This window comes from Acinonyx jubatus, chromosome D3 (assembly GCF_027475565.1).
Source record: "Acinonyx jubatus isolate Ajub_Pintada_27869175 chromosome D3, VMU_Ajub_asm_v1.0, whole genome shotgun sequence".
Classification (NCBI taxonomy): Eukaryota; Metazoa; Chordata; class Mammalia; order Carnivora; family Felidae; genus Acinonyx; species Acinonyx jubatus.
In genome coordinates, this window is record NC_069392.1 from 92232152 (window position 1) to 92249994 (window position 17843).

Genomic DNA, 17843 nt, shown 5'->3' on the forward strand with positions numbered 1-17843 from the left:
CCGCCCCAGAGCTCACCACCACGAACGCCGCCAGCCGCGCTCGGGGGCGGGCCGTCGCCTCACTGCGCCTCTCCCCGGCCTCTAGACCCCGCCCCGCTATGCACGCAGACCACGCTCCCCTAGTGTCCCCGGAGGCGCGTCGCCCCGCCCAATGTCGCTCTACAAGCGGGTCGCCCCCTCCAGGTGACACCGCGTTCCCAAACTCGCCACACTCAGCTCGCTTCCGCTCAGACCCACGCGCGCCCCGCGTCGCCCCGCCCCGCGTCGCCCCGCCCCGCGTCGCCCCGCCCCGCGTCGCCCCGTCCTGGCGCTCTCCCGGCAGCCATGTGGGCTTCGGCCCTCCGAGTGTGGGGGCTTCGCGAGATGTTTCGGGCGCCGCTCGGCGGACGGCAAGCGGCTCTCCTTACGGGCGGTGTCCGAGGCGTGCACAGCTCGCCAGTCCCGTGTGGCAAGAACCTACTCAAGAAGTTTGCTTCGAAAACCAAGTAATGCGCACCGAGTCTGGGTGAGGGGCTCCGGGGTGGGGGCGGTGCCCATGCAGCCGAGGCGACGCTCTCGAGTCAGGGGGCAGGGGGCAATGTCTACGGGGGGGGGGGGGGGGCCGACGGGGCGGAGTCGGTGCCCACGGGGATGGGTCAGTGGGGCGGGGCTTCACGCACAGGCCTTGCCCTGGGGCCCTCGCTGCGGTCTGCCCGTTAGACCGATGCTTACGGAAGACTCGCAGGCAGTCGCACTCACTGGTTAGCATTTGCTCGTGTCCCCACTCAGCCCGCTTCCGTAGTGGAGGTCATAACCTGACGGTACGTCAGGAACGTACGAAGCAAAGTGGTGCGGACATTTCTGGTGGTTCTTGTAGATTCATCAGAGGGAAGGAAGAAAGCGCGCGCGTTTTCTTCCCATGTTACTGCTTCCTTTGTTGGCCTAATTTGAGGATAGTTTTCTTACGGTGACAGAAGTAGAATACAGTGTGTTGGTTTTCGTCGCACACTTTCAGTTCTGATTGTGGTAGATAGGGTTGTGTGCTTGTTTTATTTTAATAGATTAATTTTTAAAAACATTTTCAGAAAACTTGGCAGAGTACAGTTAGTTCCCGCGTAACCACACCCCACGTCTCTTACGTTAACATGTTAGCGGGGCACATTTGTCACCTTAAGGAGCCAGTACTGATACGTGATTATTAACTGAAGCATATGCCTTGTTCCAGTTAACTTTTTTGTTTTTAATTTTGTAATGTTTATTTATTTTTGAGAGAGAGAGAGAGAGAGAGAGAGCGCGAGCGAGCATGAGCGGGGGAGGGGCAGAGAGAGGGGGAGACACAGAATCGGAAGCAGGCTCCAGGCTCCGAGCCGGCAGCACAGAGCCCGACGCGGGGCTCGAACCCACGAACCGCGAAATCGTGACCTGAACCAAAGTTGGGTGCTGAACCGACTGAGCCACCTGGGTGCCCCTCAGTTTCCTTAGTAAAAACACCCTTTTTCTGTCCCAGGAGCCTATCCAAGGACCCCATTACATTTAGCCACTGCTCTTGACTGTTTTGTGACCTTGATGGGTTCAAGGAGTTACGGTTAGATATTTTCTACGTATTTCTAGATATTTTCTGCTCCTCTCTTTGGATTTGTGTGATTTTTTTTCTTCTAACGATTATGTTGGCATTGTGGGTTCTTGGGCGGAAGACCGTAGAAGGAAAGACCTACTCCCCATTCCATACTATTGTTTTTTTCAGTGTTTGTTCATTTCTGAGGGGGGCAGGCAGAGGATCCAAAGCAGGCTCCAGGCTGAGAGCAGAACCCGACGTGGGGCTCGAACTCACAAACCGTGAGATCATGACCTGAGCTGAAGTCAGACGTTCAACCGAGTCACCCAGGTGTCCCCCCCTATTATTTTCTTTAGGGGGGCCTCACCGTGTGCAACCCACATCTCAGGAGGGGGAGTCATACTCTTGAATTGTTTGGAATTCTGTGAGAGATGCGTTTCTTGTCCTGCGTTTACTAATTTATGTCAGTGTGGACTTAACAGGTGTTAACTAATACTACTTTATTTTGCTCAGATTGTTTTAGCTCTTTCATTTAGACACACTCATCATTGTGGGTTTTGTGGTGGGTTTAAAAAAAAAAGTTTTCTTTTGTGCACTTTTTTCCTGGCACATCCTTTGTGCGCCCAAGAATCAGCCGTTGCTCCAACGGGCTCTGGTTGCTGTTACTGCAGAACGCCATCAGAAACGATGGTTTGAGAGCTGGCCTGTCTGTTAGACTTTTTCAGCTGACAAAGGAGAACGTACGTTAACTTTAACTCTGTACATACGCTTGCCTGTAAACGTTTCTATACGTGCCCACCGTGTTGGTACACAGAGAGACGAGCCCATACTGATGTCCACATGGCTCATCTGGCGCCCTTTCCTCGCTTATCTGTAACCTCCCCCTGCAGCAGGTGGCCGGCCTCCCCTCCACCACCCTGTTACTCGTCCAACCCCAGCACGTGCATGGCCGCGCGGCCCTGGGAAACTGCTTTCTCAAGTGTGGTATGGGGCTCAGTGCAGCTTGGTAGACATTCTTTTAAGATTCTCTTTCTGCACCTTCGGGATTGGAAGTAGACCTTAAGTAAACATCAGAAGGTTGAATGAAAACTGTCTGGTCTCCCCTACAACCCTTGTTGATTAGATTCTAAATTCCTTAGCATCCCGGTGACATAATTTCTGTGCCCAAGTTTAGCCCCTTAAAAAGAATTTTGGTATTGGGGCGCCTGGGTGGCTCGGTCGATTAAGCATCTGACTTCAGCTCAGGTCATGATCTCACGGTTCGTGGGTTTGAGCCCCATGTTGGGCACTGTGCTGACAGCTCAGAGCCTGGAGCTGCTTCTGATTCTGTGTCTCCCTCTTTCTCTGCCCCTCCTCCGCTCGTGCTCTGTCTCTTTCTCTCTCTCAAAAATATATAAACATTAAAAAAATATAAAAAAAGAATTTTTGTATCATAGTATTGAGTTGGTGTGTATAATATTTTTTTTTTTCATTTGCCTTCAGTGTTATAGTTCTTACTTTCTCCCCACAGAAAGAAGTTTTGGTATGAAGGTCCTTCCTTGGGCTCTCACTTGGTAAGTCCAGAGTAGCAGCTGCTCTAGACTCTGGTGGGCATGAGGTTCCAGAAGTTGGCAAAACTCCAGCCTGGCCGTCCTTCCATTTCCAAGTTTGAATGCACAAGGTCTACAGGCTGGGACTATATACACTGGTAGAGTGAATTTTGACTTTAAAAAAAAAAAAAAAAGAGTCCTACTAAAGTTTTCTGGAATGTTGTCTCTGTTATCAAATACTAACAGTGGTTTTTAGTGTGTGTGCATGACACGTGTAGATGTGCTGTAAAAGTTTATATAATAAATGGTTCTTGTTAGAAAAATTACATTGTGTGTTAAAAACCACTGAATTGTGTATCTTTAGAGAGGGAGAATTTTATGGTATGTGGATTATGTTTCAATGAGATATTTGGGGAGGAAAAAATATATACTGACAGTACTTTTAATTTTGGAGGGGCGCTAGGTAAAATCTATGAAGGATCCAGGTCTGTAAATTGTATCTTAATGAATCAAGCTGAGATGGTTGAGGGTAACGTTGGTTTTTGTTTTTCAAGGTGCTAAGTCCTTCCCAGCTCCCTTTTTGTAGATTAGGACAAGTTTAACATACAGTTGTAACGTTGGCCTTTCTGTCTGTTCTTCTTGATGGAGATGTACAAGCCGTCCCAGTTGGAATTCCTAACGAAGACCACCTCAAAGAAAACCAGGAAGGATGACCAGGTGCGCCTGAGGGCCCTGAACGGCCTCCTCTACAAAGCGCTGACTGATCTGCTGTGCACCCCTGAAGTGAGCCAGGAGATCTGTGACCTGAATGTGCAGCTCTCCAAGGTAGACTGGGCCCGGGTGGGAGGAATCGGGGTGAGGCCTGCAGGCCTGCGTCTAGTGGTTAGAAAGAAGGTGCCATGCTAGACTCAGGGTCTTTGAAGTTCTGTAGTGATGCTAAGTGGGACCATTCGAGTTGTGAAGACGGAGGGTACGTGTGCACATGTGTGTGTGGTGTGCAAGCACTGAGGGCGTTGTCAGATGCCCAGGAAGCACGATGGGTGGACGCGTGTGCGTTTGTCTTGGTGAGAAGACAGCAGGTGCCTCCCTGCAGTCTCCCTGTCCCTAGAGCGAGCTGAGCTGGAGGGAAATGGGAACATAAGTGGTAGTTCTGGCGGTTCTGATGTGCGCTGTGGGCTTGGGGTCAGGGACGATGAGGGTTTGGATTCCGGGCCCAGCTTCACCCCTTGTGAGTGTGTGGCCGGAGATGGTGGCCTGTCGCGGTACCCGCGGGAGTGCCTGCTTCTGGGTGGTGGGTGCCTGGAGCTGAAGACTGCCGATGAGCTGGTCTTCAGCCGCGGCCTGTGGTCCGCGGAAGCCCACGGAAGCGGACGGTGACTTGAGGCTGGGGTGGGTGGGACTCAGGTGTCTCTGACTTCAGACTTCTCGGCCTGCCGTGTGTACTGGAGGACGACCGTCTCGGCCGAGCAGAACGCGCACACAGAGGCCGTCCTGCGGAGGAGCGCCGCGCACATGAGGTGACCGCGCTCTTCGTGTCTGCTTCTGCACGCACCTTGTGTTTCCCTCTTGTTGCATTAAGTTTTTTTGCTTTGAAGGAAAATTTTGGACGCATTTTCTTAAATTTCGAGATGTAGTTTACATCTGCACATGAGACGTCGTCTTGGACAGCAGTTCTCACAGTGGGGCCCCAGACTTCTGGGGACTGCTGACACCCAGGTGTCCCTGTGGTCATTGTAGCTTCATGCCATGTGCTCCCAGTAAAACACAATGCCACTTCGGTTTAAGGATATCTGTGATGGGGCGCCCGGGTGGCTCATTCGGTTGAGCCTCCGACTTCGGCTCAGGTCATGATCTCACGGTCTGTGAGCGTCGGGCTCTGTGCTGACAGCCTGGAGCCTGCTTCGGATTCTGTGTCTCTCTCTCTCTGCCCCTCCCCTGTTCATGCTCTGTCTCCCTCTGTCTCAAAAATAGATAAACATTAAAAAAACAAAACAAAAACCATGATGAATAAGCAAAAGTTACTAATTTTATTAAATCCTAACTCTTGTGTACCTGTCGTTGTAACGTTCTGTGTGGTGGGAAGGAAGCCTAAAATAACCTGTGCTGATGTGGTTGTCTGGGAAACACACAGTTGATTGTGAGCTGAAATAGACACTGTTCACTGGAAATGACAAGTGAACCACAAGCTGTGGTTTTTTCAGATTTGGGTATTTGACACATTTTCTCTAAAATGAGCAAAGTGAACCTGTCCCTTCAGGGAAAACAGCTGACTATACTTGTTGCCAGTGATAAAATTCAAGCTTTCAAGTGAAAATTGATTTTAGAAAACCTGTATCCACCACTGTGATTTCGGTAGCTTTCTGATACTTAAAGACTCTCGATGAGAACGTTGGTCATGTTGACAAATGCAGTGTCATACTGTTCAGTGTGTCAACATTCTGCAAATCTGGGTAACTTGGTGAGCCAGTGTTTTCCAAATGACTAAGGCCTGAAGTTACAAACTCAAGCTTAGGGAAAGAGCCATTCGAGGTCAAGATACACCAGTGGATTTTAATATGACAGTGACACTCATTGATCTGGTTTCAGATTCTACGCTGCAACTAACTTTAACAGTATCCTTTGTTGAGTTTTTGTGGAGTGTTGGAGAAATCCATTCTTTTCTGGAGTGGTGTTCATTTGCTCCTTTTCCAGTTACAGGGCAGTGTGAGGCCGGATCTTCTAGTCCAGCCAGAATAACAGAGCAGCTTGGGTGCAGCGGGGAGAACGTCTCCCATTAGGCTGGGCATTAGAGAGATTTGTGACTATGTAAACAAGGCCACGTTTCTCAATCATTTTTTTGGGAATAATTCTCTTCAATGGTTTAGTTATTTTTCATTAAAAATCCCACGTAAACATTTAATAGGTTTGTTATCTTGAATGAACGAATGTCTGTTTTTCAAATTCTCACTTTTAATTTATAGTGTAGTAGATACAGATAGATACAATACTCATCAACGAAAGCTCTTGGGTGTGCTCAGTAAGTTTTAAGAGTATAAAGAGGTCTTGAGACTAAAAAGTTGAGAACTACCGAGGTGGATGCTAGGAAAGGAGTTACTGTGTTTTCTCCCCAGTCTTAAGAAATGCAGAAACCTAACCAAGCAGCACTCAGAACTGGACTCCCTCCTTCCCGCTTCCTTCCTCTCTCTGTTCCTCTTGCCTCTCCCTTGTACCTCACACTTCACTTTTAGGAGAGGGGGATGGAATCCTATGTGGAACTAGGGTTTGCACATACCTTCTGCTTCAGCTCAGCTGACATCATTCCCAGGAGGCCCTAGGAGTCTCTTTAGAGGAGAGTATTAATTGTGTATCAAGGAGTGCTCAGTTAATTTCATTTTTCTCTTGTTAACAGAAACAAGAAAAAGATTTCTGACAAGTGTACTAACAGCATTGCTTTCTGATGAGTTTTTGGGTAATCAGAAAATCCAACCGAACAGACCGTCCCTTTCCGCAGCTCTTCTGCTCACCTGAGGTTTGGTGTAGAGGCTCTCCTGTAATCACGGGCCAGGACCTGCTGTCGCTGTGTGCAGAGAGGCTGTGCTCACCAGTGTTTTTGCCGCGGACTGGCTGCAGCCAGTTCACCTTAGTCTGCTTGTATCAGTGACCGATGCAGAGAATGACATGTGCCTGAGGATGGCTGAGGACCTCGGTGCACTTGTGTGGCCTTGGTGCCAGTGGATGTCCACTGGAACAAAGCCGAGGTGGGTTGTCGGTGCCCAGACCACGCAGCCCACTGCCACGGTGCTGCCCGGGAGGCGTCTAAGCGAAGATCAGGTTATTCGTTAGGATCTCAAGAGTTGCATTTAGGCAGCTAAAAATAGTTGTGATGATGTGTTTTGTATCCCTCTTGTGATGTGGCGGTTGCCTGCGGAAGACTTTCCTGGGCTGACGTGTTGGTGTTTTGAGTAACGTGATAAGCAAATCTTCTGTCTTACCTCTCCGTGAGGTTACTGTATATTTTTCTGTCCGCTAAGTGTCACCTGCAACGCACAGTGTGCCTTGTCTCTCTCCAGGCACATTTTGATGTCCCAGCAGACCCTGAGGAACGTGCCGCCGATAGTGTTTCTTCAGGACAAAGGAAATGCGGCTCTAGCTGAGGTAAGGCTAAGTGACTTTCCATAATGAGCTTTTCTATGAGTAAGATTTTATATTTAATTTTGAGAGATTCAGATGATGTGTACAGTTAAAGGAAGCAACCCTTGGCGGGTACAAATGAAAAGTGAGGCTCCCATGCCTCTGTCCCAGCCAGACTCCCCAGAAGGAACCACTCTTCAGGCTTTAAATTTTAACTGCTTACCACTGTATCTCTCACCAGGACACCAAGTCTCTGTTTCTTGTCTTACAAAGTTGATGCAGGCAAAGCTTCCTCCCTCCCTGGATCTGACCATCTGCAGTTACTTTACACCAGAGGTTACTTCTGTAACCGTTTTGTATAATTTCCCTTACTTTAAATACTGTTAATTATGAGGTCTAAAACCTGTGTGTAAATATATGTGTGTATATATTTGTATCTGTATGGTGTTACCTGGTGGTCATTAAGGTACGTCACACTTTTAAAAAGTTTACAAAACCCCCAGTAAGTAGCACTTATGATTATAATTAGGTAGCTGTTATTCACTGCAGGACTAGGTAGTTTTTGGAGCCACAAAGGAAAACAAGTCTAGTCGGACATTTTTATCTTTGTTATTCATTATACAAGCAACACTGAAAACCTTATACAAACAATAACCTTGACAGGTAGGGGCTTTTCCTAGTGACAAAAGGAGACGGAGGAGTGAAGTGACCAGTGCCAGCTTTAGAGAACCCAGGAGAGCATAGGTTAGGCGTTTGCCGGGGAGAATGCAGCAGGGAGCTCATGCGTGCATGTCCGGTTGAGTTGGTGGAAGGAAGTACCTCTGCTCTCACCATCCCAGGCTTGTCCCTCTCTCGCCAGCGAGGTCCTACCTGGCTCCGTGGGCTCCTTTCTAGAAAAAGTGATTGGAAGGAGGGAGGCACAGACAGTGCTCAAAGCATCCTGGAGCGGTTCTTTCTCCAGAGATGCTGCTGCTGGGTATTCGTGGTGGAGGCCCCGCGTCTGTCCTCTGTGCCCTTCCTGTGCCAAGGGCAGAGTTAGGCTTCTGCCTGGCTCGCTGTCACTGTAGTTAGAAGCAAGCAGGGGCCCGACCGAGAGGTCTCTGAGGGGGGGCAGGTGGCTAGCCGAGTGCACAGTCATCACGGTCATTGTTGGCTGGCTCTTGCGGAAGTCAGTGCGGTGGTTTTGAGACCTTTATGTCTGTTTGTAAGGGAGTTGAAGTCAGCCAGTGGCAAAGTAATCTGGATAGACACGCAGATTTGAAGTTGGGGTTTGTGGGTGAAACTTGGAGTCTCGTACCCTCAGCGTATGTGTGTGTCCTGTGGGCTGCACGCGTGGAGGTGTCACGGGTGGTGGGAAGTGGTAGCGGCCGGCAGTGGTCGCAGCGCGTACTTTGTGGTGTCAGGAAGCAGAGCGGCACCAGCTCCGTCCAGGCCGAGCCCCGAGGGGCACTTGGCTTCGCTGCCGTCACTGCCGGTAGGCCCCGACGTCACTGGTGTCGGGAAGAAAGCGGGAACGGAAACCACAGGGAGGTACGGCACGTGCCCTTCCCCCGCAGCGGTTGACATTAAACGGTGACCACACCGAGCGTGGAGGAATCACGGGGCTGCGGCCCCGCCACCCCGTGGTCCCGTGGAAGCCGCGCACACACATCCTGTGACCCAGAGCTCCCGCGGGGGGGCCCACGGAAACGCGTGTCCGCCAGAGGTGTGCGGGTGCTGGTGTTGGGGTTTCTTGTAGGTGCCTAGCTCTGATTCAGCCGTGGAGGGGTGAACGCGGAGCCCCAGGGGAGGCCATGGTCCCTGTGATTCTGTCTGTGGGACGTGCAGGGACACGTGCGACCGGTCTGTGGTGACGGAAGTCAATAGTGCCTGTCTTTGGGCAGGGAGTGGGCAGGAGGGGCTCGAAGTTTCCTGGGGTTCGTCTCCTTAAACGTCAGGGGGATGTCCACAGGCACAGTCCCTTTGTGACATGTCATTGAGCCGTATGCCTTGATGTCCTTGCACTTTTCCCGTGTATTACGTTTCAGTCAAAGGGTTTGTACAATGTCGATTTTGTCATAATTACAAAGGACGAAAAATAGATTTTTAAAGAAAATACATAAACTGTGTTCCCAGCATTGGGATTTATTACACATTTGCTGGTCTCCCCGCTTCTGAGAGCAGGCGTGGCTGGGCGGTGCTCGCCTCACCCCACGGGCCTCATGCTAGAGCCTGGACTTCTCCTTGGGGTGGGCACTGAGCCGCTTCCGTCCTCGCCCGAGGTTCTGTGCATGCGGAGTTTGGCTGGGACTCAGCCCTGCAGCCTGTGTTGACGTGTTAGGGTTTGGTGGTGTCTGCATTGGTTCTTTGTTAAGACTTTTAACGAAAGCTTTGGTGCGGCGGGATTTACCCAGAGGCCCGCCCCGTCCTCACCCTTCCTACCACCCATCTTTTTTTTTTTTTTTTTTTTAAGTTCTATATCTCTACACCCAACGTGGGACTTGAACTCGTGACCCTGAGGTCAGGAGTCGGATGCTCTTCCGACCCAGCCAACCGGGTGCCCCAAGTTTTCCTTGTTAGGTTTCTGCAATTTCACACCTAGGACGTTGTCTTGGCGCCTGGCTGCTTTTGCTCAGCACTGTTTTCGAGATTCACGTTGTTTCGGTGTGAGTGGTTCCTTTTTTCTTGGTAAGTGGGGTCATTATACGAATACGCTACGTTTCATTTGTTCACCTTCTCACGGACGTTTGTCTGTCTTTCTAATTCTCGGTTGCTCTGAGTGAAGCTGTTGTGAACACGTGTGTACACGTTTTTGTGTGGATGGACGTTTCTGTGTCTCTTAGGTCAGCACGTAGGAGTGGCAAGTGTCTGTAATTGTGAGGAAGCCGCTGGTTGCAGGTGAGCAGGGCGCCGTGGCATGGCTCACGTGTGTCTTCTCGATGACTAGTCGAGCACCTTCCCCTGTGCCTGGTGGCCTTTCCTTGTTTCGTCAGGTCCCACCAGGTCTTTTGCCCAGTCTTGTGAGTTGTGCTCAGGGTGGACCTTCACAGGATGGCCACGCGTCCTGTCCTTGTCGGGTGCGAGCACACGTTCTCCCAGCCAGCTTGGGGGACCCGTGCTTGGTCCTCGTGTTGTGGCATCGTTAGTGCTGTTTCTGGTATTTTCTGTGGACTGACTTTTCCCTCGGTTCTGCTGTTGGTTTGCGATGATGCAGTCTGTTGCTGCAGAACGCCGGGCCCTGGTCCCGGATCTGGGCTGTCCTGGGCCGGCCAGGTAGGGTCCAGGTGTGTGTCCTGGGCACGCAGGTAGAGGTGGGAGCCGCCCCTGGTATCCGGGGAGCAGGGGCCTGTGTAGCTCCCTGGGCTCAGCAGTGGTGTGCGTGTCCCCACCGAGGGGAGCTCTTGTTTCCAGATTGGGCCCCTCAGACACCTTGGAGCTGGATTCGCATGCCACGCCCCTGACTGTGGCTTTGTTGCTATGCCAGGAGGCTTTCTTTTCCCAAACACACAACTTCTGTGACAAAGTTCAGTTTAAGTGTTTTATACAACTTTATTCAGAATCAGGAAACGTTACTTAATTGAGATAATAGTTAACTAGTTTCTTCATAAATTTGCCTGAAGTTTACAAGTTTTAAGTGTAGTTTTAGGAAAGCCTCGGTTCGTTATTAGAGAAAATGTGATTGTTAAGTAACAGGTGTTTGAAAGCACAGACTGGTGAATGGCCTCATCCCTGGGGGATGTCACCGGAGGGGCACGGAGGACAGTTGGAAGGCCTGTGTCTGAGTTGGGCCGTGGTGCAGGTGCACAGAGGTGTGGCTTACTGAATTGCTCTCTATGCCCCTTTCCAGGTTGATTGGTTACTGGCAAATGCTGATTTTGGGCCCCCAGAGGAAAGAGAAGACTGTGTGCAAAGTGATGCCAGGTACACGTGGACATGGTTTTGATTGTCCTGGGCAAATGCCCTGGTGTGATTCCCACGGCAGCTGCCCAGTTCTGCACCCCTGGCCGTGCACTGCCCCAGCAGCCTGGCAGTGACCTGTGGCGGGTCCTGGGGGCAGTCTGCAGTGGTTCTGAGTACTCAGCAAGGCTGCTCGGAGTGCCTCGGTGGTCTACCCGACAGTGCTGGAGCCCATGGCATCTGCCATCGCTGTGGTAACTCCTGGAGAGGGGACAGGTGTCTCTCCCTCGCCCTGTTTTTCCACTCGGCACATTTTTACTGAGCATGTCCTGTGGCTCTGTTCTAGCATGTACAATACGTATGTGAATAGAACAGACATTGGGGTCTTTGGAGCTTGCATTTTGCTGGCGGAGACCCACAGGGAGCAGTGAATCCACAGATGATTGTGTGTCAAGAAGGGCATGTAGGACACCCCTTCCGGTGGGGGGGGGGGGTGGTCAGGAGGTGGGGGCGGTGCTGCAGCTGAGAAAGAGACGTGAGCTGTATGTGGAGGGGCCCCGTTCCGGGTTCCGGAAGAGCTTCAGCAGGTCCTGAGCCTGTGTTCTCAGAGCGGGCGCGTCAGCGTCAGGGGCAGCACTGTCAGGACTTGGGTGGGGCCCCCAGCAACCTGCTTGCCAGGGGAGGGGACGCTGCGCCCCGAGGGCCCCAGGCAGCAGTGAGTGCCCACATCCCGGACCAGCAGGGAGTTGAACCTTCCGTAGCTGAGCAGGAGGGGGGTCAGAGGCAGGACACGGCCATGTTTGGGTTTTGACAAGTACCCTGAGTGGCACATGTAAAGGACCATACCCAAAATTCTGCCTGACGGGCCTAGCACGCTGGCTGTATTTGGGGAAAAGCAACTGAGAGGGCATCTGACGGGAGGGCTGTGTCCAAGCTGTCCTGGGCTGCACCATACATGGGGGCGGAGCCCCTTCCCCGTGCCATATCCCCCAGCCTCCCTCGGACGTCAGTGGGTCCACCAGGAGGTGGCCAGGAGCCCCCACACCGCCCAGCTTCACCCACGCTTCACCTGACGTCTCTTCTCCCCTCCAGGGGCTGTGGGGCCCTGGACGCCCCTTCACGCAGCACCCAGGGCCCTGCCGCCTGCTCAAGTCTGTGTGGGATTGATCACGAGGCGCTCAACAAACAGATCATGGAATATAAGAGGAGGAAAGAGCGAAGGTGCAGGAGCGAGAGCCCCGCGGAGTCTCCACTGACACACACACGAGAGGGAAACGTGGCAGCCACACCCTGCGCAGATGGCGACCTCTCCCGCGAGGTGACTCCCTGTCGGGGGCAGCGAGTGGCCACCCGGACCCTGACCTGGATGGCTCCCGAGGGGCGGCAGGAAGGGCGGAGGTGACTGAGGGGCGGAGAGGGGGTGAGGTGTGAGGCTCTGCTGGGCGGAACCACGGTCCCACCGCCCGGGCAGCCTTGTGCCTTAGCCTGAGAAGGAAGGGGGCCTGTGGGGACAGTCAGGCATCTTTGTCCCGCTTTTCACCCCTCGCGGGCTCCCAGCAAGCAAGGCAGAGCGTCGCCTTGTGTGTGATCCCGCTCATTCCCTAAGCGCTGTCCTCCTGGCGGACTTGGAATGGCCCCACGTCTAGTTTTCCTCCGGGCAGGACCGCTGCCATGCAGGGAGTGTGGGTCAGGGGCGTCACAGCACTATTGGAAGGAAGTGAAAGAAACCCTGCTCCACGTGTGTCCTAGAGCAGCTGCTCCCGGGCGAGGGGCACCTCCGTTTCCCGAGTGCCATCAGTGTCGAGATGCTGAGGATGGCATCAGCGCGGCTTGGATGATGAGACGGGCGCTAGTGAGGTGGAGCAAGGAGGCTCGGGACTTGGCTTTTGTAAACAGTGTCAGGAAGGAAGCACTGCTGTCCCCTGGGCACCTTCTGGCATCTGGTACCAGGGCCGGTGCCCAGCAGGCAGGCGGCACCAGTAATGCCGCCTTTGTGGGCACAGCAGCCCCTGTCGAAGGGACCTGTCATGGGACACGGGCGGACCACTGGGAAGCTCTAGGCACGTAGCTGCCCAGGTGACACTCAGGTGATCCCGTCTGCCCCGGAAGGTGCTCGTAGCCGCGTGTGTGGAGCATTTCACCTGGGAGTGCGGTTGCTGGCGTGCAGACTGTCAGCTTGTGAAAATGTACGTGCTTTGCTCTAACCAGGAGTGGGAAGACATACCTTGAGCCTGATGTCCGGAAAGGGGAGTTCATTCACCACATTCCCGGGAGGTGGGGACATGCCGTGCAGGGCCACTCGGGGAAGCTCCAGGGTCGGTCAGGAGGCTGAGGGAGAGGAGAACGTGTGGCTTCTGCAGGAATGAATGGCCGAGGCTGGATAGTGTGAGTAGTTTCAGCAGGCTCTGGGCTATAGGAGTGCTTTCTGCGTGTTGAGTCCTGGCCCTGGGGGATGTGCGGCAGAGGAAATACTGGCTGGTGTGCAAGAGCCAGATAAAGGAGGTGGTTGGGAGTGTGGGCTCTGGATCTGTGGGTCTGTACATAAAATGTGAGTTTACAGGGGAATGGTTCACTGTCTGTAGGAATTAGCCCTGGGAGGGGCAGTGTCTCCGCAGCCAGCAAGGCCCCCGTGATGTTATAACATCACAAATACACGGTATAAAAACCCTGACTGATACAGGACCCCGCAGCACCAGGCAGCCCGTTCTGCTGACCGTAGATCTGGTCTCCACTGCCGAAGGTGTCCAGACATCTGTGCGGAGCAGCGGGAACAAGCCTGGATTCCTGGATTGTGAGCTCAGTGTGCCATGGACGGGGACGTGCCCGTCTGTGTTGTGTGTCAAGTAACGGGCACTGGGAGAGGCCGGTGCAGGGTGCTGGCCTGCTCTTTTCTTTCCTCTTTTCCACCTGTGCTTCCAAAAGTCAACAAATGGCAGGAAAAAGATGTGTTTTCAGACCGGAAAATTCTGTGCTCTGTACTCCTACCGATTGTCTTAGGTTCTCCCTGTAAGTACAGTTGGAGACCAGAAACGGGGCCAAGACTAGAGTGGAGACCGAGGGGCTGCCTGGTGGTGTGGACTGGTTTTACAGGGTTAAAGGTCACGCTAACAGCATCTCTGTTAGCTGCTGGCATTTGGTACTCTGCACCTTTGTAAGGGTTCATCTTCTCTTTGGGGTAGAAAGAACCCTCACGAAGCACAGGACCTCTGAGTGCAGAGAGTACTTCTACTTCACCTTGGCGTTTGTTAGGACTTGGAACTTCAGGTAGAGTGTTCACGAAGCTTCTGGGTTGTGCGTGTGGAGGTTTGGGGGTGGGCCTGGCAGCTCTGTGCCTTCCTGGCGCCTTCTTCTGCCTCGTCCCAGGCCACTCCCTCTCGTGCAAGCCGGCCGTCTACGGGGGAGCTTCAGCTGGCAGCCAGCAGTCTCACCCTGGAAAGGACTGAGTAGCCTGAGAACAGAACTGAAAATAACCACGTATCAAGCAGCTGAAACACCGAACAGGACAGAAAATTTGACAGGCTTCCATGGGAAGACTGCCCGGAAGACCATCGTTTTCAGTCTTTGAACACTCACTTCATGTTCAGAAGGGTTTCCTCCCTCCAGTCTTCCCTCTGACGTCTTGGCCTTTTAGGTCCTATCAGTAAAGTTCAGGATATCTCCAACTTTTTTTTTAAATTTTTTTAATGTTTATTTTGAGAGAGAGCATGAGCAGGGGAGGGACAGAGAGAGAGGGAGACGCAGAATCGGAAGCAGGCTCCAGGCTCCGAGCCGTGAGCACAGAGCCCGACGTGGCGCTTGAACCCACGAATGGCAAGATCATGACCTGAGCTGAAGTCAGATGCTCAACCGACTGAGCCACCCAGGCGCCCCGAGGATATCTCCAACTTTTTTACGGCACCTTTTCTGTTCAAGAGTTTGTGATACATGCATTGTTTTTTTGAAACTGAAAAGTGCTTAGAATAAAGCATATTCAACGCGCCCGAGTTAAATCTATGACACATGTAAGCTCTAGAGTGAAATAAATGACCCATTTGCTCCCTATCACCCGTGGGAGGGAGAAAAGCCTGTGCTCCTCTGGCCCGTACTTCCCTTGTGTTCCGCGCCCTCCTGTTGAGGTGTGGAGACCTGTTTCTGAAATCCCGTGTCCCAGGATTTGCTCAGTTCTTATTTAAAGGCTATCGAAATTACATAAAGTGTAGAACTGGGAAGAATGTGTCACGTGACAAAATAGAAGTCACAATTGCCTTTCGGTAGGTTGAGATGTAGAACCAAAGTTAATCAAGTGAAGCTTGATAGGGCTGTATGTAAATTCTTGTGATTAAGATTTAAAATATTATTCAACTGCAGCATTGCACCGTCCGTGAAAGCAGTCTGGTGGTTGCAGCATGTGTCCTAACCAGTCTGTGGCCGGTGTGGCTGGAGGCAGGGGGGAGGTGGTGGAGGGGGAAGGAGGTGGTGGCAGGAGGCCATGGAGGGAGGCCGGCCCTGCCTTGTACTCGTCTACACAGCTGTCGTCTAACGTTCAGTTCCTGAAACCTAGGACTTCCGTAGTGGGAAGTGCCAGAGGGGAGGGGGAGGGGGAGGCAGCCTCCAGAAGTGGTGGGGTGATCCCGTGGCAGCGGGGCACCCCCGCCAGGACCCGACAGCAGACACTAAGTACGAGGCAGATTCAAAGTGCCCTCGACCCTGAACTCCCTGCCTGGACACCACCCGCCCCCCCGCCCCCCAAGTCAGAGTCGGCCTTGCGTCTGTAGGTTTGCCTTGGGAGTCAGAGCTTCTTGCTAAGCATCCTTCCACTTTCACACTTAAGCCCTTTTCCCCTGCAGTCATGAGCCCAGCCCCCACCCACACCAGCCTCCGGGCTCGCTTCTCTCAGGACCCTGGTGGCATCACTTGTAACAGAGCCTCACTTGGCACCACCCGTGTCACCTGCCCCCCCCCCCGTTCCCGTGACGTCATGTTTGCACGTGCTCTTCCCCCCTTTCTGCCTCACCTTGGGGAGGGGGCCACCTTTGGGGAGCCTTCTGTGAACGCCCAATTTTGGTTGTGGTGCCCTAAATTCCCGTAGCTACCTCACTGCACTGATTGCTGAGTCAGCGTCTTGTCTGCCTCTTGCATGAGGTTTCCCAGGCCAGAGTATAGTACGTGTTGATCGACTAATGGACCGGCGGGGTCTGCTTCGAGTCAGGGGTGGGTGTTAGCGCTGGCTCAGAGGAGAACGTGGGCAGTAGATGCAGACGTGGCCTGAGGCCCTTTTTCACCCTGGGCCTGAGAAAAGCTGAGGCAAAGCAGAACGTACGGCCAAAAGGAAGACTGAGAAAGAGCCACCTGTGACCAGATTGCAGCAGAAAACCAGGGCTTCGGGTTAAAAGAAACAGGAAGAAGGCAAGGTGCAGCTTTTGTATATTCAGGGAGAGCAGGTGCCGGCCTCGTGCTGCAGGGAAGGACGTTCCGTCTGCTTGGCTCTGAAGCCTGCCGCTCTGGGCTCAGTACTCAGTCCGCCAGCAGCGACCTCCGTGCTCAGCACCCCCGGTGTCCGTGGGGAGAATGGCATCCGCTTCGAAGGTCAGCGAGGGTGTACTGAAATGCGTGAACGCCGACTCAGTGGAGCCTGGCACGTGCTTTGTGTTCCCCTTCTGCTTAGGAGCTTGGCTTTATTGACGAGCGAAGGGATCGAGGGGAAGCGTTCATTCAGCGTCTGGTGGAGGGTGTGCACGGCCTACCTCACGAGGACGCGCGGGGCACCGTGGACACGTGCTCGCACTGGAGGCCCGGCGGCCCTCTGCAGTGTGGCCCCACGGACACGGCTAGGTTTTCACGTCTTGGTGACACGCCAAGATGATAGGAGAGCAGAGTCTGTCCTATTGGAAGTCACATGTGTCTGCCGGCAACAAACACAGAGCTTCATAGGTGAAGACGTCCCTCTAGGACCCTAAAATCCTGTTGTGAGAACAGAGGCTCAGCGTTCCGGCCTCAGGTTTATCTTGAAGAATGTGAGCACGTGCCTGTGCGACTTGTTAGCATTAATTTGAATACTGTACAGCTCTAGGAAGCTGAGTTTGAGGAACAGAAAGAAAAAAAAAAGTTAAAGTTAATGGGACCTAAGGGACGTGTGGGATCCCACCAAGCAGACCAACGTATGCATTGTGGGCGTCCCAGAAGGAGACGAGAGAGAGAGAGAGAGAGAGAGAGAGAGAGAGAGAGAGAGAGAAAGTATTGGAAGAAACAATGGCTGAACGTTTCCCAAGTTTGAGGAAACACCCAGGAAGCTCAGTGAACTCTCAAGATGAACTCAGAGACCCACACTAAAACACATAAACTTTTTGTTTTTTAATTTTTTAAAAATGTTTATTTTGGAGAGAGACAGAGTGTGAGTGAGGGAGGGGCAGAGAGAGAGAGGGAGACACAATCCGAAGCAGGCTCCGAGCTGTCAGCACAGAGCCTGACGTGGGGCTCAAACCCACAGACTGTGAGATCATGACCTGAGCTGAAGTCGGATGCTTAACCGACTGAGCCACCCAGGAGTGCCCCCCCCCCCTTTTTTTAAGTTTATTTGAGAGAGGCAGACAGCAGTAGTGGGGAAGGGGCAGTCAGAGAAGGGGGGAGAGAGAGTCCCAAGCAGGTGCTGTGCTGCCAGCCCAGAGCCCAGTCACGACCTGAGCAGAAATCAAGAGTCAGACACTTAACCGACTGAGCCTCCCAGGCGCCCCAGACACATAAACATGCGAAAAGCCAAAGCATCTTGAAGCAGCAAGAGAGAAGTAAATCAATACATATAAGGGAATCCCAGATAA

At 52.7% G+C, this 17843-nt stretch overlaps 1 protein-coding gene across 1 annotated transcript; it reads left to right on the forward strand.

The window, feature by feature from the left end:
- Window positions 1–275: 275 nt before the first annotated feature.
- Window positions 276–15025, forward strand: RBFA (ribosome binding factor A). Its single transcript, XM_027069249.2, has 7 exons — window positions 276–485; window positions 3045–3087; window positions 3712–3888; window positions 4468–4580; window positions 7113–7197; window positions 11000–11073; window positions 12142–15025. The coding sequence occupies exons 1-7, from the start codon at window positions 325–327 to the stop codon at window positions 12449–12451; spliced, it is 963 nt and encodes a 320-aa protein (XP_026925050.2). The 5' UTR covers window positions 276–324; the 3' UTR covers window positions 12452–15025.
- The last annotated feature ends 2818 nt before the right edge of the window (window positions 15026–17843 follow it).